This window comes from Netta rufina (assembly GCF_964035555.1).
Source record: "Netta rufina genome assembly, chromosome: 1".
In the NCBI taxonomy this organism is placed as follows: Eukaryota; Metazoa; Chordata; class Aves; order Anseriformes; family Anatidae; genus Netta; species Netta rufina.
In genome coordinates this window covers 31,382,737-31,410,464 of record NC_140123.1, presented here as the reverse complement: position 1 = coordinate 31,410,464, position 27,728 = coordinate 31,382,737, and the positions used below count along the sequence as shown (strand labels likewise).

At 41.6% G+C, this 27,728-nt stretch overlaps 1 protein-coding gene across 1 annotated transcript in view; it reads right to left on the bottom strand.

Moving 5' to 3' along the window:
* Window positions 1-17,813: 17,813 nt before the first annotated feature.
* Window positions 17,814-27,728, bottom strand: part of ENOX1 (ecto-NOX disulfide-thiol exchanger 1) — a gene marked incomplete at its 3' end in the record, with an annotated part of 139,107 nt that continues 129,192 nt past the window's right edge. The window contains exons 11-13 of the mRNA XM_084281244.1: window positions 23,207-23,309; window positions 20,995-21,080; window positions 17,814-17,945 (exon numbers count right to left, since the gene is read on the bottom strand). Coding sequence (XP_084137370.1) covers window positions 17,814-17,945; window positions 20,995-21,080; window positions 23,207-23,309 — 321 coding nt within the window. The remainder of the gene's footprint in view (window positions 17,946-20,994; window positions 21,081-23,206; window positions 23,310-27,728) is intronic.

Sequence of the window (27,728 nt, the reverse complement as noted above, 5' to 3'; positions counted from 1 at the left end):
GCTTTCTTTCTGGTTGCTGTCTACATTAATTTTATAATTAAAACCCAAAGATGTGTGTCTAATATGTATGAAACTACAAAAAGCACAAAGAGAAAGTATGCTTAAGCCCATACAAAACAAGCAGTTTGACATGTGTCAATGTTATGTTTCAGTGCAATAATGGAATTTCTTTTTGGCACAGAGCTCAGAAAACCTGTAGGTAAATCAAGCAAAAACTCATGTATCTGAAAATTAGTCTGTAATATTTGTAGTCACAGTCAGTTTTTGCTAAAACATTCAAATACAAATTAATGGATTGCTGGATTGGTATGCACTACTACATCCATTACATATGGTGCACTTTGCATTTTAGGCAGGGATAGGGAAAGAGAAAAAAAAAAGTTATTTTTTATTAGCTTGTTCCTTACTTCTTTGGCAAATTGGATGGTTGCCATTTACATGTGAATTTGCCCTATGTATGAGATTGTCACATAAAGTGGATTGATAGACATATTTCCTTTGCGAGAGAGATCTCCTATCCACATCTTTCAACTGCACTTCCCCAGGTTCTGGTTATTCAATAAATTTAAAGCAATGGGAAATGTGCATTTTCTTTTCCTCTCCTTTATTCTATAATTATTATTCACTACATATGTTAGAGCAAGCTATTTGCTTTGTCTGCAGCACCACAACCTTTGTGTGACCTGCCTCCTCTGGAAGTGTCAGGAATAAATCACTGTGTACGTGTGTTGGTTGTGGCAGCGTTCTGTGCTGACAGACACCTTCAGTGAGTGGTGTTGGTTTGGGGGAGAAGCAACAGCAAGGGGGTTCTCTGCAGATTTAGGAGCACCTGGGCAATAGCAATCATGGTCCCTACCACTGAAAACCTTGCTAAAAGTGTCAACACTTACCAGCTGTTCCTTTGTTTCACTAAAATTGGAAGGCCTGGGGAGGCTGAGCAGTGATCTAGCATTTCCACTGAGGCATATCTGAAGAAGGTTCCCCAAACTCAGCATCTGCTGAACAGGGTGCTAGTGCAGGATCTGGGACTGGACTGAGCACTAGATCTATCTGCTCAAGAGCCTAAACTGAGATGAGACAAAGTCACTGTCATAGACACATTCCTGCCCTCTGTGTTTTGAATAAAGTCATCTCTATGGACATTGTAAACCTTAATCTCCTTGCATCTACCTGTGATGAAGACCAAGTGCTCTTTCCCCACACTTGCTTCCCCTCAGCTAACTGCAGTATCACACACCTTGTCATGATGCCTGAAAAACAATGTCCTTAGCGAAAGATGGAAAGAGGGAAAGATGGAAAGATTGCCCCTCTTTGAGCATGGTTGGACTGTGAAGGGAAGGTCCATTCCTTTTTTACAGAAGCTGCTGAGGGGAGGATGGATTCTGCCCTTACCTGCCTGAATGCCAGCTTTGTAGCCACTTCCCATGACCAGCCATAAGGCAGGAGCCTTGAGTCCTACCTTGCTGTCTTGAATTTAGATGTTGTGGTAAGGTCAGTGCCTGAAGTTAGGTATTGGTAATCCATGGTTTTAGTAAGGCACAATAGTTCAGGTTTCCTCTTTCTCATAGCTGAACTAAAATTTAAGTAGCTGGTAGCTTTTTGTCTGTTAGGACAAAATGACTCTGAAAAGGCAGCCTTTCTTCTTTCAAGATTAATTCATATTACAAATTTATTTAAACCTTTATGGGTTGTCAGTTGCAATTTCTCATTCCTTACTTCTTCGTAAATTGTATGGGTTGCTATTTACATGTAAATTTGCCCTGTGTATGAGACTGTCATTATTATATTACATGGATTGATAGATATTTTTTACTTTGCAATTCCCCTCTACCCATATGACTTCTAGTAAAATAAACAGAAATTATGTAATGAACAAACAGAGGTGTGATTTGCTGAGGAGATGAGAAGCTTTAGGTGAATGGTCTTGAGCTCACACAGACACACACCAACCTGTAGAGGAGATAGTTTTAGAAACATGTAACATCCTACTCATCTACATGTATGTGCTATACTTCAAGGTCTGGATTAAAGCTGGACAAAACCTTACACAAAGTGATGGAAATGGAGCACTGTGACATCTTGCTTATCCAAGAGTTCAGGAGATAAAGTAATCATCTGCACAAGTGAAATCAGGCTCTGTTCTCCGGGCTATAGCATGAAGTGATGAGTACCTCCAATCACAGGATATTCTGTGAACTTAGTCTAATGGCTAAAGTCTTTTACATCTTTAGCTCTCTCTGTCCCCATTCCAGTTAAAATCCTGGTATTAGTGGTTTAGACTTTAAAAGTGAATTCTTGTTAGGAACGCGCACCATCTGTCTGGGTTTAGGAGTGTTTCTGAGTAGTGTTAATATCAGGCTCAGTTACAGATTCTCTTGTTCTCCTCTTTTTTTTTTTTTTTTTTTTTTTTTTTTTTTTTTTTGGTGACAGCTCTCATATGCTCAGTGGTTCGGAAAGCTGGAGGGCTATGACCTAGCCCAAGTCTGTATGTTGTCATGTAATACATCAATGATTAACAGGAACTTTTTAGTAGTAAGTTATACTTCTATGACATGGCCCAAAGTGGTAATTTCCTGACATCTGTAAAGGGAAAAAAAAGCCCTGGTACTCATGTATAGCCTTAAATTCTGTGATTCCATGAAACTTGTCAATCTTATGCTGAGATGCAAAACTGAGACTTCACATATCAAGAGTTATTTTCTCTGTTACTCAGATCTTGATGTGTGTTGTTTAGCTGGGCTCTTGTGGGATTTTGTGTAGCTTTTTTTGCCAGCCCAAACATTCTCATTCAGTTTGTTTCACAATGCATCAAATAAAGAGAGTTAATGAAAACCTTATTTTAGATTAGTTACACAGAAGAACAGTAGCATTGATCTTGGGATTGCCCGCAAGGGACCTTTTTGTAACCTTCACAAAGCTTTGAATTACTCACATGACTTAAGCTCTGGAATAGTTTTTGCTTTCCTCTGAGCGTTGGTGTATGCTTGGATTGGGGAACTTGGGACAGGTATGAGTCAAATAGTTCTGGACCATCAGCTGAAACCTTGTTTCTGGAAAACTTTTTGCTGCTCTATCTCCTTTAGAAATCAGCAGTTGAAGCTATCTCAAGGCTTTTAGTGAATTTAGGAAAAAGAATTACAGAATAACAGAATCACAGAATCATCTAGGCTGGAAGAGAGCTCCATGATCACCGAGTCCAACTTCTGACCTAACACTAACCAGTCCTCCACTAAACCATATAAACTAAGCTCTACATCTAAACATCTTTTAAAGACCTCCAGGGATGGTAATTCAACCACTTCCCTGGGCAGCCCATTCCAACGCCTAACAACCCTTTCGGTAAAGAAATTTTTCCTAATATCCAACCTAAAAGGTGAAAAGGTGTCCAGGTTTTCTCCTTCCTTCCTTCCTTCCTTCCTTCCTTCCTTCCTTCCTTCCTTCCTTCCTTCCTTCCTTCCTTCCTTCCTTCCTTCCTTCCTTCCTTCCTTCCTTCCTTCCTTCGAGGAAGGCCACTCGGGGGAGCCGCCGGGACCCGGCTGTGCTCGCGAGGGAGGCTGACGAGGCGAGGGCGGAGCCAGCAGCGCCCCCTCCCCGGCTGTTTAAAAGTTGCCCCTAGGGAGCGCGAGCGACCAGGAGCGCGGCGAACAGGACGGGCAAACAGGGCGTGGCACGTCGAAGGGCGTGGCAGTTTGCGCGGCAGTTCGCGCGGGCAGGGCGAGCGGGGGGCCCATCGTCGCTCTTTTGCAGCTGCCTCTCCCTTCGGTGCTTGCAACCTGCTTGCGTAGAACCTGACCATGGTATCGACCAGGCAGAAAACCGTGGCCTCCGCATCTCGTGCGGCATCTCCAGCCACGGTCACCAGCGTGGCTACTCAGACGGAGGGCTCGGGGAAACACGCAGCCGTCCAGGTCCTGGGCTGCAGAGTGTGCCCCAGCCTTCTGTCGGTCTCCGACAGCAGTGGTGGGTATGCCTGTGGGAGGTGTGCCCAGGTTGAAGAACTGCTCAGCCAGGTAGCGGAGCTCCGGGAGGAGGTGAACAGGCTCAGGAGCATCAGGGAATCAGAGAGGGAAATTGACTGGTGGAGGTGCGCTCTACCCTCTCTGAGGCAGGCTCACGAGCCTGCCACAGCACAGGCGTCTCCTGTTACGCAGAAGACGGAGGTTCCCTCCTCCTGCCAGGCAGCGGGAGGAGACCTAGATCAAGGGGGGGAATGGAGGCAGGTGCCTATTCGGGGTGGTAGGCGAGCCCTCTCTCTGCCCACCTCACCTTCTCATCTACCCTTAAATAATCGATATGAAGGACTAGAGCAAGACAATCTAAATGACAAAGTAGACAAACACCCGTCCCAGTTGGAGGGGGCGCCTAAGACAATGCGACCTACACGTCGCATTGCCACATCATCCTTCAAAAAAGAAAGAAGGGCTATTGTTATGGGGGGCTCCCTCCTGAAAGGGACAGAGGGACCGATATGCCGACCGGACCCAACCCGCAGAGAAGTCTGTTGCCTCCCTGGGGCTCGGGTGAGAGACTTTGCCAAGAAAGTCAAGCGCCTGGTACGGCCCACTGACTACTACCCGCTACTGGTCTTTCAGGCTGGTAGCGATGAAGTTGCAACAAGAAGTCCAAAGGCGATCAAAAGAGACTTTAGGGATTTGGGGCGACTACTTAGAGGATCAGGGGCGCAGGTGGTGTTTGCCTCTGTCCTTCCGATAGGGGGGATCGAAGCTGGAAGACGTACTGTTCACATAAACTCGTGGCTTCGTGACTGGTGTGACCGGCAGAATTTCGGTTTCTTTGATCATGGGAAGGTCTACGCTACACCGGGCCTGATGGCACCAGATGGGATGCGCCTCTCTCGGAGAGGGGTAAGGATCTTTGGTCAGGAGTTGGCAGGGCTGATAGATAGGGCTTTAAACTAGAGTCGAAGGGGGAAGGGGCTAAAACTAGGTGCGCCGGTGAAGACCTAAGGGATGGTACGCTAGAATCAGAGGGGCTGTGTGCCAGTGAGGTCCTTCGGTCAGCTCCACAAGGTGCTGAGTGTAAGGAGACGCACTTGAAATGCTTTTACACGAACGCACGCAGTATGAGGAATAAAATAGATGAGCTAGAAGTCCTGGCCCAGTCCCGCAACTACGACATCATCGGCATAAGCGAAACCTGGTGGGACGAGTCCTGTGACTGGGGTGTTGCGATAGATGGTTACAGGCTCTTCAGGAGGGACAGGCAGGGAAGGCGAGGTGGTGGGGTGGCGATGTATGTGAAGCAGGGGCTGGACTGTGTGGAACTTCAGGTCGGCGATGGCAAAGTTGAGAGCCTCTGGGTAAGGATCAAGGGACGAACGAATAAAGGGGATGTCGTTGTGGGAGTCTATTACAGACCGCCTGGCCAGGACGATAGCGCCGATAAATTATTCTTTACAGAACTAAGAGAGGCCTCGAGATTAACTCCCCTTGTCCTTATGGGGGACTTCAACTTGCCGGACGTTAACTGGGAGTGCCACACAGCTGACACGAGCAAGTCCAGGAGGTTCATGAAGCACCTAGATGATAACTTCTTGGTGCAGGTGCTAACGGAGCCAACTAGGAAAGGTGCCCTCCTAGACCTGTTGCTAGTAAACAGAGAGGGTCTGGTGGGAGATGTGGTGATTGGTGGCCGCCTCGGCCATAGCGACCATGAAGTGGTTGAGTTCAATATTTATGGTGACAGAAGGAAAAGTGCCACCAAAACCTCATCCCTAGATATGGGGAAAGCGGACTTCAGGCTGCTCAGGGAACTAGTCAGCAAGGTCCCCTGGGAAACTGCTCTTGAAGGCCTCGATGTCCACCAGTGCTGGTCACTCTTTAAGCGATGCCTCCTAGAAGCACAAGATCAGGCAATTCCAAAATATCGCAAGTCAGGCAGGCGGGGAAGGAGGCCGGCGTGGCTGACCAGGAATGTTCTAATGGAGATTAGGCGGAAACAGAGAGTGTTTTGCTACTGGAAGGAGGGCCAGGCGTCATGGAAAGAATACAGGGATGCTGTTCGTGTTTGTAGGGAGAAAGTTCGAGTGGCCAAAGCACAGCTAGAGTTGAAGCTGGCTGTGTCTGGTGAGAGAAAATAAAAAGGGTTTTTTTAGATATGTAAATGGAAAAAGGAGAACTAAAGAATACTTAGGGCCGCTCCTTGATAGGGAAGGTCTCCTCACAGACGATGACATAGGCAAAGCAGAGACGCTTAACGCCTTCTTTGCCTCTGTCTTCAATGCCGATGATGGGCTTCGGGACCGAGGGTGCCCTGAGCTGGAGGACCGGGACGGTGTGGATGACAAACTCCCAACTGACCTGAACGTGTGCGGGATTTGCTACTCCACCTGGATCCCTACAAGTCCATGGGTCCGGATGGGATTCATCCCCGGGTGCTGAAAGAGCTGGCGGATGTCATCAGCGGAACCTCTTTCAATTATTTTTCAAACGATCCTGGGGAATTTGGAGAGGGTCCCGGTAGACTGGAAGCTGGCAAATGTTGTGCCAATTTTCAAGAAGGGTCAGAAAGAAGACCCTAGCAATTAACAGGCCTGTCAGTCTCACGTCAGTGCCTGGTAAAATCATGGAGAAGTTGGTTCTCGGACTTATTGAGGCGCACCTGGGGGGACAGAGCAGTCATTGGTCCCCAGCCAGCATGGGTTTGTGAAGGGTAGGTCCTGCCTAACTAACCTGATTTCCTTTTATGATAAGATCACCCCGTATGGTGGACCAAGGGAAACCAGCTGATGTGATTTTTTTGGACTTCAGCAAGGCTTTTGACACGGTTTCCCCATAGGATCCTACTGGACAAAATGTCCACCATACAGCTAAATAAAAACATCATACGATGGGTGAGCAATTGGCTAACGGGCAGGGCCCAAAGGGTTATGGTAAATGGGGCTGCGTCAGGCTGGCGGGCGGTCACCAGTGGGGTCCCTCAAGGCTCCATTTTAGGGCCGGTACTTTTCCAATATTTTTATAAACGATCTGGATGTAGGAATAGAGGGTATTTTGAGCAAGTTTGCTGATGACACCAAACTTGGAGGAGTTGTGGACTCAAATGAGGGCGTAAAGGCCTTACAGAGGGATCTGGACAGGTTGGAGAGCTGGGCGATCACCAACCGCATGAAGTTCAATAAGAGCAAGTGCCGGGTCCTGCACCTGGGACGGGGAAACCCTGGGCTGCACGTACAGACTGGGCGATGAGACGCTGGAGAGCAGCCTGGAAGAGAGGGATCTGGGGGTCGTGGTAGACAGCAAGTTGAATATGAGCCAGCAATGTGCCCTGGCAGCCAGGAGGGCCAACCGTGTCCTGGGGTGCATCAAGCACGGCATCGCTAGTAGGTCAAGGGAGGTGATTGTCCCCGCTCTACTCTGCGCTGGTGCGGCCTCACCTCGAGTACTGTGTGCAGTTCTGGGCACCACAGTATAAAAAGGACATGAAACTGTTGGAAAGTGTCCAGAGGAGGGCTACGAAGATGGTGAAAGGCCTGGAGGGGAAGACGTACGAGGAACGGCTGAGGTCACTGGGCCTGTTCAGCCTGGAGAAGAGGAGACTGAGGGGAGACCTCATCACAGTCTACAACTTCCTTGTAAGGGGGTGTCGAGAGGCAGGAGACCTTTCTCTCCATTAACACTAGTGACAGGACCCCGCGGGAACGGGGTTAAGCTGAGGCAAGGGGAAATTTAGGCTGGACGTCAGGAGGGGGTTCTTCACAGAGAGGGTGGTTGCACACTGGAACAGGCTCCCCAGGGAAGTGGTCACTGCACCGAGCCTGGCTGAATTTAAGAAGAGATTGGACTGTGCACTTAGTCACATGGTCTGAACTTTTGGGTAGACCTGTGCCGGTGTCAAGAGTTGGACTTGATGATCCTTAAGGGTCCTTCCAACTCAGGATATTCTATGATTCTATGATTCTATGATTCCTTCCTTCCTTCCTTCCTTCCTTCCTTCCTTCCTTCCTTCCTTCCTTCCTTCCTTCCTTCCTTCCTTCCTTCCTTCCTTCCTTCCTTCCTTCCTTCCTTCCTTTCTTTCTTTCTTTCTTTCTTTCTTCTTTCTTTCTTTCTTTCTTTCTTTCTTTCTTTCTTTCTTTCTTTCTTTCTTTCTTTCTTTCTTTCTTTCTTTCTTTCTTCCTTCCTTCCTTCCTTCCTTCCTTCCTTCCTTCCTTCCTTCCTTCCTTCCTTCCTTCCTTCCTTCCTTCCTTCCTTCCTTCCTTCCTTCCTTCCTTCCTTTCTTCCTTTCTTCCTTTTATTTTTAGTTAGGATCCACCCACTATTGCTGCAGGTAATTCATAATTCTCTGTTGATACTACACCTTCCTGGCTGACTGGAACAATGCATGAACTATTTCAAATAAACTTCTCAGGAGAAGACACCCAGTGGCACCATATTATGTGACCTGGAAGTAGTAAGAGGAGGGGTACTGAGCTGCAGAGAGGCTCTACAAATACAGCTATCATGTTTTCTGTGTCCAAACTGGCCTGTTCTCTGTTAGCATGGTTATCTCTGCATGATACTGTGTGGCATCGCTAGTTAGCCTATGACAAGAAATCTTTGACCAGATCCACCCAGTTTACCCTCCACCATCTTTATCGTGGCTATGTATAACGGAAAATTTGTTCTTACCACTCTTGAAAGACGAAGGGAAAGTTGAATCCTGAATCCTGAACATGTCTAAACTCCTCGCTGGTTGCATGACTGATATACACCAGTGAACTTTTGACCATCAACCTGTGTCTTATTGCTGTAAGTAAAAGCTCTGCACTGCAGAAAAGCAGCTGTTTTGTGCTGCATGAACCATCGCCCACTTCCATTTCACCCAGATACACACCTCCATGTTTTTCTTTGGAGTTTCAACTGCACAGCCCAGAAAAAAAAAAATCAAAGAAAGGTTCTAAATCCCATGTTATTCCAGCTCTTGACTGTAAATCTTTAAAACAAAAGGGATTTCAGCCTCCACTCTGAAATCCCTTCAGAGAAAGAATAGTGAAGTTCTCATAAATGGTAAGTCTTTTTATTTCATTGCTGTTCCAGTTCTCCATACTAACCTCTGTTTTAAGATTAAGTCACAGCTACCAACTAAAGGGTCTGGTTTAGACTTAAAAATCATCTCAGAGCACTATGCGTGAACTGAACTATGTGAGATCTTTTTCCTTCTCTCTAACAAGATGAACCACTTTGCAAGCTATGCAATTCCAACCCTTTCTGTGCTTATAGTCAGTGTTAAGGGGGAAGAACGGGGTCACCAGGGCATGCTTCTTCACTGTGCCTCAAGGAAGTCTGGCTTCCCCTCCTCAGTCACTGGATAACTTTGTACTTGGACAGTAGGAGATCCATTTTGTAGATCAGAGGTTCCAATCCAGCCTGAAACTAAACTTTTAATGAGCAAAAGTTCTGTGGCCTCAAATCAGGGTCAAATGTGCATTCTGCAGATGTCTCATTCATCTGCAGTTTGCATGTATGAGGCAAGGATTTCATAAGGATGGAAATGAAACAGCAAGCGATTTCTGTACATCTCTGCTGGGACAATATTAGACATTTTTCCTGTCCTGCCCTGTGGACAAACAGAAAGTCTGTTTCCAGAGCTGCCATCAAGAACTTCTCAGGGTAGGAAATTAATTTCAGAAATCTTCTGCTGTTGAGCCACCATCTGGCTTGCTTCTCTGTTGATATGTTTCATTGTGCAAAACAGGCTCCTACTATCCTCCCATAAAGCAGTTCCTGCCTGGTAATTCTGTATCAACTCAGTTAGTTTTGGATCGATGGCATGATGTCACCCATGGTGGTTCATCTTCTGAAGATAAAAGTGTAGGTTCAGCTCTGATGAGATTTTAGCTTTGTCGTCTCCATCTAACCAAGTGACAAATCCCAGCAAGGGTGACAGTCAGTCGGAGGAGGGGTATAGGGCAGAAATGGCATTCTGAAATCAGTTCTGACTGCCTGGTAAATGTTTGCTTTCCACAAGCAAATGTCCTTGCTGGCCTTCAAGGACAAAGAAAGTTTTCTCTTAATGTCACCATGCTTTTTCAACCCGTGAACTGCAGAGCTGGAGCTGCAGGTTTTTTTTGCATGAGGGCTCCTCTGCTATTGGAAATTTGTATGATTTGAGTAGCTCATTTATGGGATAGAGCTGGCTGCAGGGAGATTTTGGATGGTTCCTCTTTAGAGAGAGACTCAGACATAACACTCACCTGACCTGACCCCATGGACAGAACCAACTAAGAAAACTCAAGAAACCACAATTCATTCAATGCCATCATACTTATAAATCATAAATCATAAAATGATTTGTACTATCAAATCGTTTTTTTTTTTTTTTTTCCCTGCTCCTCCTTCTGGTTTATAAGAGGATTCTGAGATGTCCTGGGATTTTTTATTTTATTTTTATTTTTTGATGGAATGCCATGTTCAAATAAAATTCCTCCAGTCTCCTCTACTTTTAATCCAATTTTATGGTGTTCTGTTCCTCCACTCCCGTTCCTCTCACAAGCATACCATGTCTCCCCCCCCCTGTGAAATGCAAGTCAGCTTTTAACGTCAGCACACAGATCTGCAGAGTGTAGTAAAGTTTTCCACCCTTCTCCCCTGATAAAGTACAGACTAATCAGCTGTATTCAGTGAGGAGCAGTGATGAAAGCAAAAATGCATTGGAGGGTTAATTTATAAATACCGCACCTCTCATATGGGAATTGTTTTTTGGGGGGGAAGGTTTTAAAGAAGAGAAAACTTACCTAGATAAGTGTATAATGCTACTATACAGAGCTATTTCACAGTAACTACTTGAGAATGAATCCCTTTCTGGTCTTAGAGACCTGGAGTATTAGAAGTCCTTTAAATTCATAGCCTACCTTCTTCCAAATTAACTGGTCTTTGCAGACAAGCCCTTGGCTAACTTATTCTAAAACTCTGAAATAGACAAACCCCATGTAGATGCCAATGCCCAAGGGCCTAACTCAGCCAGTTTTTCACATTAAAGGCATTATGCCTTGTCTGCCTCAGACTTTTTAAAATGTATCAGCTAATATGTGCTAATGACACGCATTTAAACCCTAGTCTAGACAAAGCCTGTGCGATTGCCCTCTGAATGCTTGATGCGATCAGCTAACATCCTGACAGCAGATCTGATTACCCCATTTTAATCACATAAGGTTATAAACATCATGGAATTATCCAGCCTTTCCTCCTGGTAAAGAACAAATCCCGAAGGCCGTGCATGGGAGCTAAAACCCCAAAATGCCCTCCAGGGGCGGGACCTTTGCCCTTACACAAACAAGCCTATCAGTAGGGTTTGAAAAACCAAGCTTGGCTTACAGAAATACACCAACGCAGGGGAATCTGTTACACCAGGAGGATGAATAAGATGACCTAACAGTGATTTACTTGTACTGCCGCTCTTGACATTTGTGATTAGCTAACAGCCTGATCGGAACAGGAGGTGGAGAGGTGAGCAGGAGCAGAGACATGACTTCACGTCCTGTGTACAGCATTGATCAGGCTAACACTCCTAACTGCTTTGCTGGGCACATTTTAAAACAGGTGCTGAAAAATTGGAAAGGATATTAAAAAAAAAAAAAAAAAAAACTTTGCAGAAGGGAAGAAAAAATACTTTATAGCAAAACACTTAAAAGCTCAATCTGTTTAGTTTATGAGAAAGAATACTGAGAAGTAAGTAGACTACAATATATAAATATCTTCACAGGGGAGAAAATATGCAAGTACTAAAGGATTATTAAATCTTGCAGAGAAAAGCAAAAACTGTCTAGATGAAGCCAGAAAAAAATCAAGTTAGGAAGCAGGGACAGAATTTGGACAATATTGACCTCTTCTAACAATCTACCAGTCAAAAAAGTATCTTTCATATCACTCGATAACTTTGATTACAGCTAGGTGTTTATATGGGAGATGTATTTTAATTCACTGTATGCTTTTGGAATCACTACAGAATTAACTGTAACATGGTTATGATACAAACAGTCCAAGCGGATGATTTCTTTTGGCCTTCAATAGAACGTCTTTAGCTGCACATGAATTGGTGAGAAGTACTCACCAGCCATAAGTCTGAGAATTGATTATAATACTGCATTGCTAGAGTTGCATGAATGCTATCTAACTAGGTTTAAAGGAATACATACTATTTTTCCTCTTTCTGCCCCCTCAAAATATCCCTGTTGAGAGGGAGTATGACATTGGGCCAGCCCATTAAGTCTGAACAGACACAATATTTATTACCCAGTGTGAGTCACAACTCTTAAATCTGTTGTTCCTAAGCACACGTTTTGATTTTGTTTACAAATGAGGATTTCCATGTATTCAATGAGTTTCTGTGTTCAGAATATCTGTACCTTCTAAACATAATTTCTTGATTTGGCTGCTTTTTCAGTAGACTTGTTTTAGAGAAACACTCAATTTTAATTTATTAAGTAAGACCAAGCAGCCACATTGACTGTGCTCTCAGAGAGTCTGGGAGAAGCAGCAGATTCCTGCAGATCTTGTCCTGCTTTATTGGCACTTAATGCCAATAAATGTAGGAAGATGGCAGATTCAGCAAAATGGGTAGTCTATGGTGCAAAAGTGAACATCAGTCCTATTACCAGATCTGGGTACTCCTGGAGGCACAGAGACAATGTATCTCCCAAACCAACCAATTCCTTTCCCCCTTCCTCTACTCAAACCTTTCCCTTCTCAAGTCAACTCATATTAGATCAAATCATTCGTGTTATACTGATGTTGACTTGTCAAAACCATTCTGATTTTAAATTAAACCATACTTGCAAGGACAAGAATTTTAACTTGAACAAACCACCCAGAAATGCTTTCAATAAGTTTTTTTTTTTGGGTTTTTTTTTTTTTTTTTTTTTTTTTTGGTCTCCAGAAACCCACAGTCTTTTCTGTACATGTTGTGTAACAAAATGTAGTTACATACTTCTTGATACAGGATTTTCTGTTAACCTCAATATTGCTATTCCATAACTGCATGTGATGGTCTGGCAGTTGTGAACATGCAAACTTTGCCTGAAACATGCACACTTCAAAATAAATAAATAAATAAAAATTAATCTTCACTATCTGCAGTAGCACAAGCTAGTATTAGAAGTTTCTTTTTTTACTAATTTGGATAATGCAGTCTTCATCAAACAGTGTGAATAAAGTGCTGTTTATGAGAGAGGGTGCACTCATGTCCCTTGAATGCGCAGAGTGAAATGCACATTAGCCCAGGAGGTTTTGAACGTTGTTTCTTAATCCTTCAGGTGGGAAACAAACACAGTCCAGCACAAGGCTGTCCCTCTAAACTGATAAAAAATCAACTCTGCTACTACTCTAAGACAATTTAAGCCAAGGGTGTTCTAAAAAGCTCTCACAGAATAACTGGAGTTCAGGACAATCTGGCTCACAGCTCTCAGCAAAATACCCTAAGCATGTTTGCTCAACAGGAAAACCAAATCTTCTCCTGCATCATTAGTCCCTACTTGAGAAGAGGGGACACTGCTACAACCTTCTGCCATAACTTGCAGTTTCATGCCAGGCCATTGCACAGTCTTACCTAATGAGCTCGTGTTTAGCCTGATGGTGTGGTGTCTTTGGCCTCTCCTTCCCTTGTTTTCCTTCCAACTACTGTTGTGAGGCTCCCGGTTAACTGTAAATTACATTGAGTCTTTGTCAAATAAGTGGCCCCCCCTTCAACCTTACTCAACTGGGGAAACCCGCTATGGTCTTGCACTGCCTCATCTCACTGGGTACAATTTAGCCACTCTCTGGGCTATTTAGAGCAATTCTCTGGGCTGTGATGGCATCAGATTGACTGACACTACTGCTCAGATTAGCCAGCTAAAGAGTGCATCACTAGAATTTAACACTGGCTTCCAGAACATCACTGTCTTCTCCATATATCAATAACATATCTGCAAGAGATGTTGTTCAAAGGTGGCTTGCTTGACATTCATCCCATGGTACTGTTTTCAGGACTCTCAGGTAGAACCCCCTAAGAATCAGCACCAGAATATTTCAGCAGCTAAGCAATGGAGCTGAGCATTTTCATCCATTTTCTCCCAAAGTCATTAAGCACATGACTTTAAAGCCAATTTGGGGGCCCCAACCTGATGACAACAAGTGATCCATTGGTTTCCGAGGTCTCAGCTGATACATTACAATATGGCAAGACGTCGCATTCTATCTCGACCTAAAGTTTAGGTCTTTCATGATGATATCTAAAGGCCAGTCAATGAGGTTCTATTTTAGCTGGTACAAAATAATGACTAAAAATCTACTCTTAAAGCACTTACAGTCTAGGAAAAACAGAACAAAAAGAAAGAAGGAAAGAAAGGAAAGAAAGGAAAGAAAGAAAGGAAAGAAAGGAAAGAAAGAAAGAAAGAAAGGAAAGAAAGAAAGAAGAAAGAAAGAAAGAAAGAAAGAAAGAAAGAAAGAAAGAAAGAAAGAAAGAAAGAAAGAAAGAAAGAAAGAAAGAAAGAAAGAAAGAAAGAAAGAAAGAAGAAAGAAAGAAGAAAGAAAGAAAGAAAGAAAGGAAAGAAAAGGAAAGGAAAGGAAAGGAAAGGAAAGGAAAGGAAAGGAAAGGAAAGGAAAGGAAGGAAGGAAGGAAGGAAGGAAGGAAGGAAGGAAGGAAGGAAGGAAGGAAGGAAGGAAGGAAGGAAGGAAGGAAGGAAGAAAAAGAAAGAAAGAAAGAAAGAAAGAAAGAAAGAAAGAAAGAAAGAAAGAAAGAAAGAGAGAGAGAAAGAAAGAGAGAGAGAAAGAGAGAAAAAGAAAGAAAGAAAGAAAGAAAGAAAGAAAGAAAGAAGAAAGAAAGAAAGAAAGAAAGAAAGAAAGAAAGAAAGAAAGAAAAAGAAAGAAAGAAAGAAAGAAAGAAAGAAAGAAAGGAAGAAAGAAAGAAAGAAAGAAAGAAAAAGAAAGAAAGAAAGAAAGAAAAGAAAGAAAGAAAGAAAGAAAGAAAGAAAGAAAGAAAGAAAGAAAGAAAGAAAGAAAGAAAGAAAGAAAGAAAGAAAGAAAGAAAGAAAGAACGAAAGAAAGAAAGAAAGAAAGAAAGAAGAAGGAAAGAAAGGAAAGGAAAGGAAAGGAAAGGAAAGGAAAGGAAAGGAAAGGAAAGGAAAGGAAGGAAGGAAGGAAGAAGGAAGGAAGGAAGGAAGGAAGGAAGGAAGGAAGGAAGGAGAAGGAAGGAAGGAAGGAAGGCAGGAAGGAAGAAAAAGAAAGAAAGAAAGAAAGAAAGAAAGAAGAAGAAAGAAAGAAAGAAAGAAAGAGAGAGAGAAAGAAAGAGAGAGAGAAAGAGAGAAAGAGAAGAGAGAAAGAGAGAAAGAGAAAGAAAGAAAGAAAGAAAGAAGAAGAAAGAAAGAAAGAAAGAAAGAAAGAAAGAAAGAAGAAAGAAAGAAAAAGAAAGAAAGAAAGAAAGAAAGAAAGAAAGAAAGGCAAGAAAGAAAGAAAGAAAGAAAGAAAAAGAAAGAAAGAAAAGAAAGAAAGAAAGAAAGAAAGAAAGAAAGAAAGAAAGAAAGAAAGAAAGAAAGAAAGAAAGAAAGAAAGAAAGAAAGAAAGGAAGGAAGGAAGAAAGAAAGGAGAGAGAAAGCATGAGGGTTACAAGGATTACAAGGGTTACAACAGTCCTATCAGCTTTAATATTTTGGGTCATCTGGGATCAAGAATTTTGTGGGAGGGGAGATGAGCTAAAAGGACAAAAAGGAGAGCACGAGACCAGGGAAGACGACATGATATAATGAATAAATATGGCATGAAAAAAAGGTGAGGTGAACGTTTTCTCACATCTCTTTTCCCCAGTCTAAGTGCCATCCATACACATTTATGTTACAGTACTTAAATAAGAGCTGTCAGACCTAACACATTTTTTCTTGAATTATTCATAGGTCTGTATGATCACAAGAGAAGAAAGAGTAGCTATTTGGATTAAACTAGTTAATTTTCATTAACATAACTGGCATATAATTAGTAGTTTCACCTAAGTAACTTACCTTAATACAGCTCCTGCAGCAGCCATAATAGAGGTGTATGTTCTTTAAAACATTTTTGGTGTGTAAAGGCTGAAAGCATAATTTTCTTCCATAATAGACCCGCTAAGCCTCTTTCTTTTTCCCTTTTGTACACAACTAACATTTCATATAATATTTCCATATTTCAGGTAGATGCCAGAAGAGAAATAGGACCTAAAGCAGTAATCACTAACAGCCATGTAAGAGAGTTCCTTCATGACTAATTACATTTGACACTAATTGCTGTTTATTGAAGAACCTGAGTGAAACATCACTCTGACATGTGTTTGGATACTCTCTGCATCTGTTGCAATTTGCCACATTTCCTGCTGTTGGTGCCCCAGTTTATAGGGTTGACTCTCTTGTGGCCAGCTCCTCTGCCTACACAGAGGTGTGATTTGGAGAGGGTTGCTGTTTCTTATTTAGCACCGTGCTAAATGCTGTACTGATGCAGTTCTTCAAAGTAGGGCTCTGGGAGGAGCCACTCCTTCCATACTCACCTGGCTTGTTTTATGCACACACTTCAGCTTTTACTGGCTGTTATAGGAGTGCTGGAGTACTGTGTGTTTGACAGTAAATAGTAAATAATGATTCAGGTCAATGTCCCTACTTAGGAACACCACCAGAAGTTATTCCATTCCTTGCCTGGCCAAAGGCCAGAAGCTTTAGCTGGGAGTTAGAAGGAGCAACTAATTGGATGCATTGCCACTACCCAACACCACACTGAAAATGAGGTTTGTTTTTAACCTGGCTGCCCTTCTGAAAAACAAATGAAATCTGTTCAGATAAACAAAACTCCATGCTGGGTGTTTCTTCTAGCAATAACTTTAGCTATTTTAATTATAGCTAATCTTGCAAGCTCTTTTTTTTATTCCAAGTTAATTTATCCAAGTTATCTATGGCTAATAGTTTAGAACAAGGACAAATGCCAGCAGACTCTTACTGGGTTGATAATTATTCAAAAAACATCAAAAGAAAAACTTGTACAAACAGTAAGGTAGAAGTCATATTTATTGATAAAAATTAATATATCTGCTATAAAATTTGTAACAGTAATGCAACTGAATATTTATTTTGATGCATAAACCTGAATGTTACATACCAAATACAATACAGTAACACTGGTTTCCTCCTTATTTACATGTTTATGAAAATTGATATGCAATCCATGTTAAAAGAACTTGTAATGGAGAATAGTTACATTAGAAAAATAATATTCTTGATAAAGCATTCTCGAGGACTCCAATCACATTTTCAGGCCTCTTTCAATAAGGCAAAAATCCCTGGTACAGCATATAACTTAATTTACAAAATACAATAACTTCAGACACATCTTCAAGTTTTCTTTTGGTATGCTTTCCCTCACTGTAAAATTACTCAGTTTTCTTACTAAACAGAAATAACTTTCAATAACAAAACTTAATGAGTTCTACTACATATTACATACACATCGCTGAGGCTTAGCGACCACAACCGGGCAATCTTTCTCTTTAACTGTTTGCTCAATGAGCTTTTCTTAGATGTAGGACATGTAGTATTTTGAAATCATTATGACTGTGGTATCTTTCTTCAGTTTTCATAGGAAACAGATCTGTCACATTTTGAAAGTCTTTTTTTTTTTTTTAATTTTTTAATTTTATTTTAGGAACTGGTGCACAACTACAATTTCCACTCACAAGAGAACGTCACAAATGTAACTAAAATTAGGCTTGGATAACTTTGAAAACATACTACTATGTGCCAAAAACCAAATTTCTTACTTTAATACTTTATAACCCTGCCATGCTCTAGGAATTCTTCTTCTGCATAGCTTCATTACTAGTCACAGTCAGATAGTTTTAATTCCTTCAAAGGCACAAAACTTCCACCTCTTTTCCAGTGTTGCTCCTACACCAGTGAATTCTTGTTTAAACATGCGTGGCAGTCTCATTAAAAGCATTTCTATCTCATTTGCAGAGATCTGGGAAAGACAGAAAGGTAAAATTAAAGTGAGAAAACTGCCCTTTGGACTGGAAAGAGGAAATAAGCAAAAAATAAAATAAAATAAAATAAAATAAAATAAAATAAAATAAAATAAAATAAAATAAAATAAAATAAAATAAAATAAAATAAAATAAAATAAAATAAAATAAAATAAAATAAAAATCCAAGGCATGTGAAAACTCTTCCTTCTTCACTCAGCTCCATCAGTTTTCTCTTGCAACAAAAAACTAACACAGAGACATTATTTTTAATCTGCTCACTTTTGTTTGTTTGTTTGTTTTGTTTTGTTTTTACTTAGAGTTGACCATCTCTGGATCTCTGGAGCCATTCTCTCCCAGTCTGGCCCAGTTCAGCAGTCCCAGATAAATGAGTAGTGAAGTTCCTGACTCAGCATGGCTCAGGATATTTCTACGGTCTTGAAACCCTAATAACTGATCACAATCCTAATGGGAAAAATGTTCCCACTGCAGAAAATACTTCCACAAAAGCAACCTTTCTCATACATTCAGTAGAGAAGTCAAGAAATGAGTGGCCATGGAAAATGAAACTTTCTATTTTGTAGCTACTTTTTTTTTTGGAAAGTGATGGTCATGCAAGGAAAAGTGAAGAAATGTATTGGTTCTGCCTGTTGTCTACAGGTATCTCCATGGTTTAATAGACTTCTCTAGCAATGATGATATTTCTGCTTATTCACATTTGTAGGACATTCCCATGATGGAAAGTTTCATTTTCAAAGCAGTGTATAAACACAGAACACACTAATTACACCTTATTACACCCAAAGGAAGTGAGAAAATATCTATCACCTTTTATTTTTCCTGAAGAGCTTAGCGAGACAGAAAGATTAAATGATTTGTTAAGGTGGTGCTGAAAAATCTGTGTTGGAGGCAGTCAGTCTACGGCCCCAAAGTAATCAGGTCCATCTTTTACGTACTCTTATGGCAGTAATGGATAGCTGGTTACCTTTGGGTAATGTGTCTGAGCTCTATACTGAGCCCTCAGCCCGCATGGGTATGCTGACCTTATCATTCCTGTTCAGGTGAGGAATGACAGGCTAACCATGGAAAGTAATTGAAATTAATCTCTGAGATTACATCTCAGGATTGTGCTATTAAAAAGTAATTTGTTGCTACAAGCAGTTACTTCCAAAATAAACCAGTGAGGTCAAATTCTGAAGCTTGTGTTCATTATGCAGCAGGGAGGTCGAGTGGTAGCTGCAGGGGCTGGCACTTTGGTGCCTTGGAGGGACCAAGACAATGCCTCATCCATTGCAAGTTAAAGGCTACCTGATCCTGGCAGCCTTGCAGAAGCCAACAGGCTACTCACATGACTAGAAATTCACAAAAAAAAAGAGCCCACAAACACACAGAAGGAGGGGCTGCAGCAGCAAAGGGGGAGGCAGCTGGAGGGCTCTGCAGGCAGAAGCAATGAGCAGTGGTGCTGGAGCCCAGGGAACTGGTGTTCCAGTTCATTGTTGTTAGTTGAGACAGAGGGAGCTGGAGTGGTCAGCGAGGGGGAAAAGCTATTAAAACTTAGCCAAATACAATGTGCTAAGGAGTGATTTGAATGACTGAAGAACTTGGGCAGACTGGGTGCTGCAGGAACTGTGGCAGAAGAGGAAGGGCTGCAAATACAGCTGTGAAGCTCTGGTTATATCAGGGCTTGGTAAAATCAGATTTTTTTAAATTTGAAATGCAGTAAGTCCTCACCTTTTACTACCATCCTTTTCCACTACTCCTTTGTTTTTATGGCTAACAATGGATTTCAAAGCACTACCAGATCTGAGCTGTCATGGCCTGAAGGTAATGCAGACAAACTTCATCATCCTTCCTCACTTCTCTAGGCAAACTCACTTATTTCCAGTGGGCTTCTAGCTCAGAATCTCTTCTGCTTATAGAGGATCTCCTCTGCTTCATAGAAACAGAAGGATCCTCCAGAGGCGTGAAGCAGCCCATCAGAGCAGTTGGAAGGTGATACTGGTTGTGGGTCACATTGCTGGAGGAAGTGGTCAGGAACAAAACATTACCAGGATCAATGGGGTCATCTCTAACAAGCACCACACAAGGAGTGCTGCTCATATTCTGAGCCCAGGTGCACCTCATGGCAGCCTCCTGACTCCATGTTGCAAGAAGGTCTGGGCAAGCAGCATAACCCCCATGTTCAGAAGAGATATTGGCAGATCTGGATCAGAGCTGCGGCTAATCTGGGGATGACCCCTGCATCTACCAAGTATCTCATGCAGTCTAGTGTCTTGCAGAGCCCTTGTTTGGATCTGAGAGTAGCATTAACCTGATCAAAGCTGGCTATTTTAAAGCTGAGCTTCTCACCCTTGACTTGCTTACCATTCAGCAGAAAGAAATAAACACGTACAGGGCTTGATTCATCTCATCCTACAGTATTTGCTTAAAAGTCAGTGTCTTATTTTATGGGTGTGTATTGGCTATGGACTGTAGAAACTGATGCGTTAAGAAACACTTTTTCATGCTATAGTATGGTGCCATCACATTTGTGTTGGCCACAGCTTTCTGAATTTAGCAACAGGGCCAGAAAATTCCTTTTTGAGGCTCTTTTGCTTCTATGTTGAGTCAAAGGATATGTATGTTTCACAGTCCACTTACGTGTTCATAAAAGTTTATGTTCAATGTGACCCTAGACTAACAACTTTTAGAAGAATAGGGAATTATCTCCTAAAATTCTGTACGGTTTAATGGCCACAGCTACATCTGCCTCTTGTTCTGTTTTCTTTCTCTTCAGCTGTATTTCAGGATCAGTATCATGAAATCAGCTGCTAGTCTTTGTCATTTAAAGCTCTGCTCTTCTTTTCCACAAAGAATAGCTAACCAGAGCAAGGCATAGGACCTCAACAGAAGTAGGTGTATTGTAATTTGCAAATGAATAAAGACCGCAAACCCCCAAGCCCCATATCCCATTATCTTTCTAATGGAAATACACGAAGAGTTTAACCTGCAGTAAAGAATAATACAGTATTTCAATAGAGAAAACAGATTTTGATTAAATTTTTTTACCCTAGAGTCCAACTGCTGCATATAAGACCAAAGATATTCTATATTGGCTCCAAAAGGGTGGACGTGAAGAAATGTGGATATGATACCTGTATTAAAAACAAACGCACACAATATTGAAATTACTTTAGACAGTATATCATTAAAATAAGCAAAATAATTCTGAATAGTCTGTTCTTGCAGGTTTTTCAGTATGAATTATGATTCCTATTTTTCTTGCACAACCCAATAAACGTAAGAAAATGGCACATTTTTAATACAGTCATAATAACATGGTAAACACAATAGCTCATCTTCAGGAATGACAGCAGTTAGCAAGTAAGTGACCAAGATAATATACTGATGAATAAAGGAATTTCTAAACAAAGACTTGCTGGAAGCATTTCAACTACCAATTTTATGCTTGATTTACCAATATAAAATTGTGGATATTGTAATGGTAAAATTATTGCTTTTTTCCCCTTCACTGGGTGCTCTGTTGTGAAAACGTTTCATATAATTGTGTCACAAACCACACTCCCTCAAATTTTTTCTAGTAATTACACTGATGCTGGTTATGAAAAGTGTTTAATCCATATTACCCCTAACTACTGCTGAAGAAAACACAAATCCTTTTTGACATATTTACTCATTTATTTTCTCTTAAAAGAAAGCCAGTTCTGTCTGTCTTTATTGTTGTTTACAGGATCACTGTAAAAGGTATAGGAATAAAAGTGGTTTAGGAGGAGTCAGGATCTAAGTCTAGTGATTTTTTTCTGCACTGAAAATCAAGTGACAGCACAATTATGACCGGAGAAAACAAGATTTGGGGCATCAGAATTGCTATTAAAAGCACTATCCAACTTCTCCTCTTCTAAACAAACAGTGAAAATACAGAATGTCATGTGTGTTACTTACTGTTTGGGGAGAGTTGAACTGTAAGAATCAGAGCAAATATTTTCAGCTCTGTTTGGATGGGTTTCTTAGCTGAACCACCCTAGGGGAAGTTCCTTATATTTAAAGCATAAACACCAGGATTAAAAATGCTTACAATTGACAAAAATGGGTCACTGTATCTTGTGTACTGCAGGCCATACTGCTTTCTTGATGCTGAATGAATTAGGATAATCTTGGATTTCAGTTTTCCCCAAATACTGGCCATGGTTGAAAATGGTAAGTACAATTTAACTCATTTTAGACTGAATTTGCAAAGAGCACCTTTTCCCCTCCCTCGTTTTTCCAATAGCATTTACAGAGTTCTGATCCTGCAAAAGGAAGGACATGTATTTAAGTTGTATGCAATGTCCTCATAGCAGTTGTCTTCCTTGTATTATGTGTGACCATAAGCACACACACAAGAGTTCTTGAAGCAAAAATCAAGACCCACACATTTGGTTGGGTTGACTGGAAATTCTGTTGTATTAAAATAATGTTTTACCAGTGGTATTGCATTGGTAAGATGTGTGCCCAAGACTTTATAATTGCAGGAAGCTAGCTCTTCCATGCAAAGCAAAGAAAACATCACCAGAAAACCTTTTGTAGTTACTGAGTGGAGTTCCATCACAACTTTTTTAGTAATTTTGTTTTTCTTTTATAGTCTTTTCCTCCATATACTCTCCAAGGGCAGCATGGGCACCACTAACATTTTTATGCCCCTAAATGCTAGGTACTAGTTACCTGGACCACTGCCTCTGAGTTTTAGTTTTTAGGTATTTTTAAATAGTTTATTTCTATGATTCTATTCTAGGTGAAGGATACAACAGTCCTTGTGGTATTCTTTATAAATATTCATATGGCTAATTCCCTCACCTAATGTCAAAAGCATAAATCTGGCTTGCTTAATACATCAAATACACATATTTTTGCCTGGTGGTTTGCTAATATTTTTTTCCATCCCCTTCTCCTTCAGCATTTTGTCTAATAAACTGTTAATGAGTTATACAGTTCTAACCTGCTAAATTTAGATGTAAAGGAAATCTTCATACACTCATGTTACAATTCTAAATGCAGAGCACTCTTTTATTAAACTGCAGATTTTTTCAGAAAGCAAAAGTTCACTTGTATTCTAGGATTTCTCTTACTAAAAGCCAATCTGAATCCAGATGAAAGACAAGAATCTTTTTTTTTTTTTTTTAATTATTTTTTAATGCAAAGGTGCATGCAAATGCATATGCAATCAAAAAAAAATATTAAAAGGCAGTTTGTTCTCAAAAAAACTTATTTTGGGTTATCTTACCTATTAATAGTGCCTCTTTCTCTGATTTTAGACCTGGACTTCGTTTCTCCGAATTTTTTTCTCTGTCTTGGTTGACCAATGCTACTGTCAATACATTGATTTCCTATAAAGTTTAAAAAACAAAACAGGTGGTCATGTAGATTTCATTTACTTCAATTAAATCTGTCTGCTTTCTTTTCAACTCTATAAGAAAGATCATTACTTTAATTCACATCTAAAGACAACACAATTATAAATAATTGATTTGTTTGCAGAATATTAAGACACTTTTTGAAGTACCTTTACACCAAGAGCTGCCCAGAAGACGAATTTTGCTTATGGAGTAAGTAATAACTTTGTTGCTAGTGCTTCTTCATTAGAACAGCTTGAAAGATGTGCCATAAAGTGTGGAGATGGTCAGAAAATTCACATTTTCTAGCTATTAAAGCTGTAAACAATGACCGCCTCTAGGGAACATGGCTGGAAACATTCAACTATAGCTATAAGAGTAAATTCAGCAGTCACTAGCAATGTTTCTAGCTACTAGAGCACAAGCATCTACCCTGCTATACTCTCCAGCCAATGCCTGGCATGGTGTTGGCTGCTGTCCCAGACAATTCCCAGGCACATTTTGGGGGTCAGCACATTTCAGGAACCGTTCCTATGCAACCACCTTGTTTTGAGGACTGAAAGAGAGCCAGCCTTAAGGACAAACTGGTTAAGGCTCCTGTTTTGAGCTCCATTTTCTGCAGTCAGGTGGCCTGAACCAGTCAAATCTCAGCCAAGCTATCACATGTGAGATGCTCCATCAGAAGTACACAGGCAGTTGTGTGACACAGATTGCTCTTCTCCTGGGCATATGTGAAGTAAACAAATTATCTCTACTTCAGAGGCATGTAAGTGGCCTCAAAGTGCCTTGTGCAGTATTCGAGCATATACATGGGTTGTTTCCATGGAGTGACTGATATGCATTAGCTTGTTCCTTGTTGAGGTGGTGACTCACACTCCTGCATCTGCTCTGTGAAATGCTCAGCAGTTCTTTGCAAAACCACAGAAGCCGAGAACTTGGGCTGCAGACACGGTGGTCTGAGGTGGGACTGTTCAGGAATAGTGCTCTTGTTCTGGTTAAGGGAGTCAAGGGGTGCTGCTAGCAGCTGGAGGTGCCACAGGACTGGGCAGCCTTAAATGTAATCAAATTTCAGCTATTTGGTGTAGTGATGTGGCCCATCTAAAACAGACATTTTAGTGGTGCCTTGCTCCAAAATTCTTGGATAGCATTTTTGCCAATAAAAGGGTGGCATCAGGGCATTTCTGGAGGTGTGCATAATCCACAGTTAAAATAAATAAATAAACAAACAAATAAATAAATAAATAAATAGTGTCAAGTATGCCTTTCTCTAGATGAGTAAAGGCTCTGCAATCTGTGAAATGGGTAAAAAGAGTCAGGCACTTCCTCATTCTCAAAAAATCCCCAAACACGTATGCATACAAAAGAAGCCATGATGTATTCTGTGCTCTTCATGGCTGGCACCAAGGAGCAGCTGCCCGATACGCAGTGCCTGATGGCTCAGATGCATCATGGGTTCAAATGTTCCTCAAGCTGTGAAGTGGAATATGCTGCCATGTGCCAGCTAAGGAACTGTGTGAACATCTCAGTGACTGAGTGTATATCCTTAGCCCCCAGTGACAAGCAACTCTGGTCCACCTCAGCCCACAGTGACAGACGTGTGGGATGCATTGAGGGACCTTTGGTTTTCTGCAGTTGTAGCAGCCAACTCAGGCAAGTCTCCTGGCCAGGTATCTATGTATAGTTGTGTGCATGTGAGGTAGTGCACTTGCGCTGACTTTCTAGTCAATAGAAATGAAACTCTTTAGTCATATATTTTGGTTATATACTTTATGTTGAGCTAAATTGGACCTTAGAGATGTCTATTTTATTTTCCTCATTGACTGCAAAGGGAATCTTGTGGTACAGATTTAGACACCTACAGGTTGGAGAGTCAGCAGTTCAAGAGTTGCAGTGATACTTTGTTAAAATAATGGTGCGCTTGAGTGCTCTGACAGCTACATCACCTTGACACCAATGCTCCTGTAGTGCTGCAATGCACAGGGCACATTATAACAGCAGGAATATGCCCTATGTTGTCCAGCGCTGTTGATTCCCCTCCAGCCACAGGCAAAGGCTAATGCAAATACTCATCTGCTGCCAGCCATGACATCTGAGAACAGTGAAAGAAAACCCAGGCAAGAAGCAGAAATAAGGGAAGTGTTCATATGCATTTCTCCATAAGGGCAGCAATGACAAGGGGGTTACGGATCAGAAGAGCTGAGCTGGATGGCAGATTTCCTGATACTGCAGCAAAAGAGCAGAACAACATATGCCACCAGAGCTTGTATAGGTTAAGATGTAACTTCTGACTCCATCAGAGACAGAAAAGCAGTCTAAAAATAACAATTCCTGAGAGGAGAATGAGAGAGCAGAGAGATGTGTATTTGATACAACAGGCCCCAAACACAACACACTAGTAGTTTCAGATGGGATTAGAAGTTTTGTCAAGCAGCGAGGCAGAGAAAGAAACTATATTCCCATTGGGAGCAATGAACAGATGGATTCTCATTTAATCTCTAGATTTGAGCCTGTGCAGAACATTTTGTATGATTTATAGGACAGGGTAACTGGATGCAAAAGGAAGTCACATCAAGTGTTTCTTAACTGTATGTTGGTATGGAGGATAAAAGAGTAAAAAATTGGCTATGTGGGAGCCTGAGGAAACTGAGAATGGCAAAGATAGCTACTCAGCAAAAGACTGACATTAGAAAAAGGTTGCAGGTTCCTGAAGGTTTGGAAAGGGTAGGCTTCTACCATCCAAAACTGCCTGCCTCAGAGAAATATGATAAATTAAGCAACTCTGAGGTATTCAGCTGCCAAGATAAGCTTTCACAGGCCATGAGAAAATCCAGGGTGCGCATGGCCGGACAAAAGATGCAATAGTAATACTGCTAGGAATTAATTGCAACTTAAGAGAAATTGGCATAGTTGTGTCTAAAAAAAATGGTGTGTAGTTTACCCAGAAACGAGGCTAATTATAGTACAAATGAAAACCTTTAAGTATCAGACAACACACTGGAGGTACAAATCTGGTACCCAAGAAGCCTCTACAACTTATCCTCACACAGTTAATTTGTACATTTTTAGAGGCTCTACTTATGCCAACACAAGAAACAAGAGTTTAAAGAGTACAAAGGTGAATGAGGCAATAACTAACTGGGAACAAACAGCTAGGTCACCTCTCTGACATGAGAAAAAGCTACTGATCAGCAGATGCCTGAGGAAAATTATTCTACATATACTACATTATAGTATTTCCTTTCTTTCCTGCAGACCATCCTTTATTTGGCAAATGATATTTTCTGAGGCCCTAAGCAGTCTCCTTCAGCAGGTTTCATTATAAAGGGAATATTTTGCTACCATCTGTCAGTTACTGCATTAAAGGAGAACACAGCTGAGCATGTGCAAAAACAATACTTATTAGAAGTGAAATGACCTTGCAGGAACTAAATACAGTATGTGAAAGGCTTAATCCAGGTTAAATCACACCTGGAGACCATTAGAGACCTGGTCCTATTCATTATTCACAAATTATGTCAGGTATTGTAGAACATGGAGGCATGACTTGATGATGACAGCTCCGTAGCTGCTCAGCATGAATGCAATCATTCTGTGTGATGCTCTTGCTACTGCCAGCTCGGAGCTTTTCCCTACAAATGACACTTTCATCCTTCAGCAGATGATGAAAGGCCATGAATTCCCCTTGGGAGCCCCACACATCCTTTGATCTTGCAGACACCCCTCAGGGTCAGCGTTTTGATTCGGGGTTCCCTGCCTTTGAACCAGGGAGGGAAAGACAGAGAGGGAGTCTTTCTGGCAAACTTTCAGAAGAACTTGCTGAGGATGGCATAATTGTACTTTTCTCACATGGACTACTCATTTCCACAGGCAGACCTCTGGCACAACCACTGACAAGGAGCTGATGTCTGTGCTTGCACCATGGAGAAGTTGTGCAGGGCAGTCATGGAACATGGATGTCTACCTTAGATGTGTCCTGGCCATAAGGTGGGACAGATGTTGAGTTTGCATCATCCTCTCGTGTACCCTGGCTTCTTTTGGAAGTAATTACAGAGGAATGGCCAAGTGGAGTACTCCAGGAGGTGTCTGATCTCACTGTCCACCAAAGGCCACCACAGAGCAGCTAGGTCACATGAAGTTGATACAGCAAACGAGAGAGAGATTCCTGATGTAGCTGCATTGCCAGACAGAGACACAGAAGTCCTGAGGAGTAGAAGAGATGGGTCTCTGCAGAGGACAGCGGCAGGTACTGTGAGAATGAGAGGCTAGCTCTGCAGTCCAGGGGACTAGCAGGTTAGGAAGCCCCAGATATTTCATTTGGATGAAACAAGTCTTTCAGTCCTTCATCGGTTTCTTTTTCCCCACTAGGGGAATGTATGGTATCACAAACAATATTCTCATACCAGACTTCACACA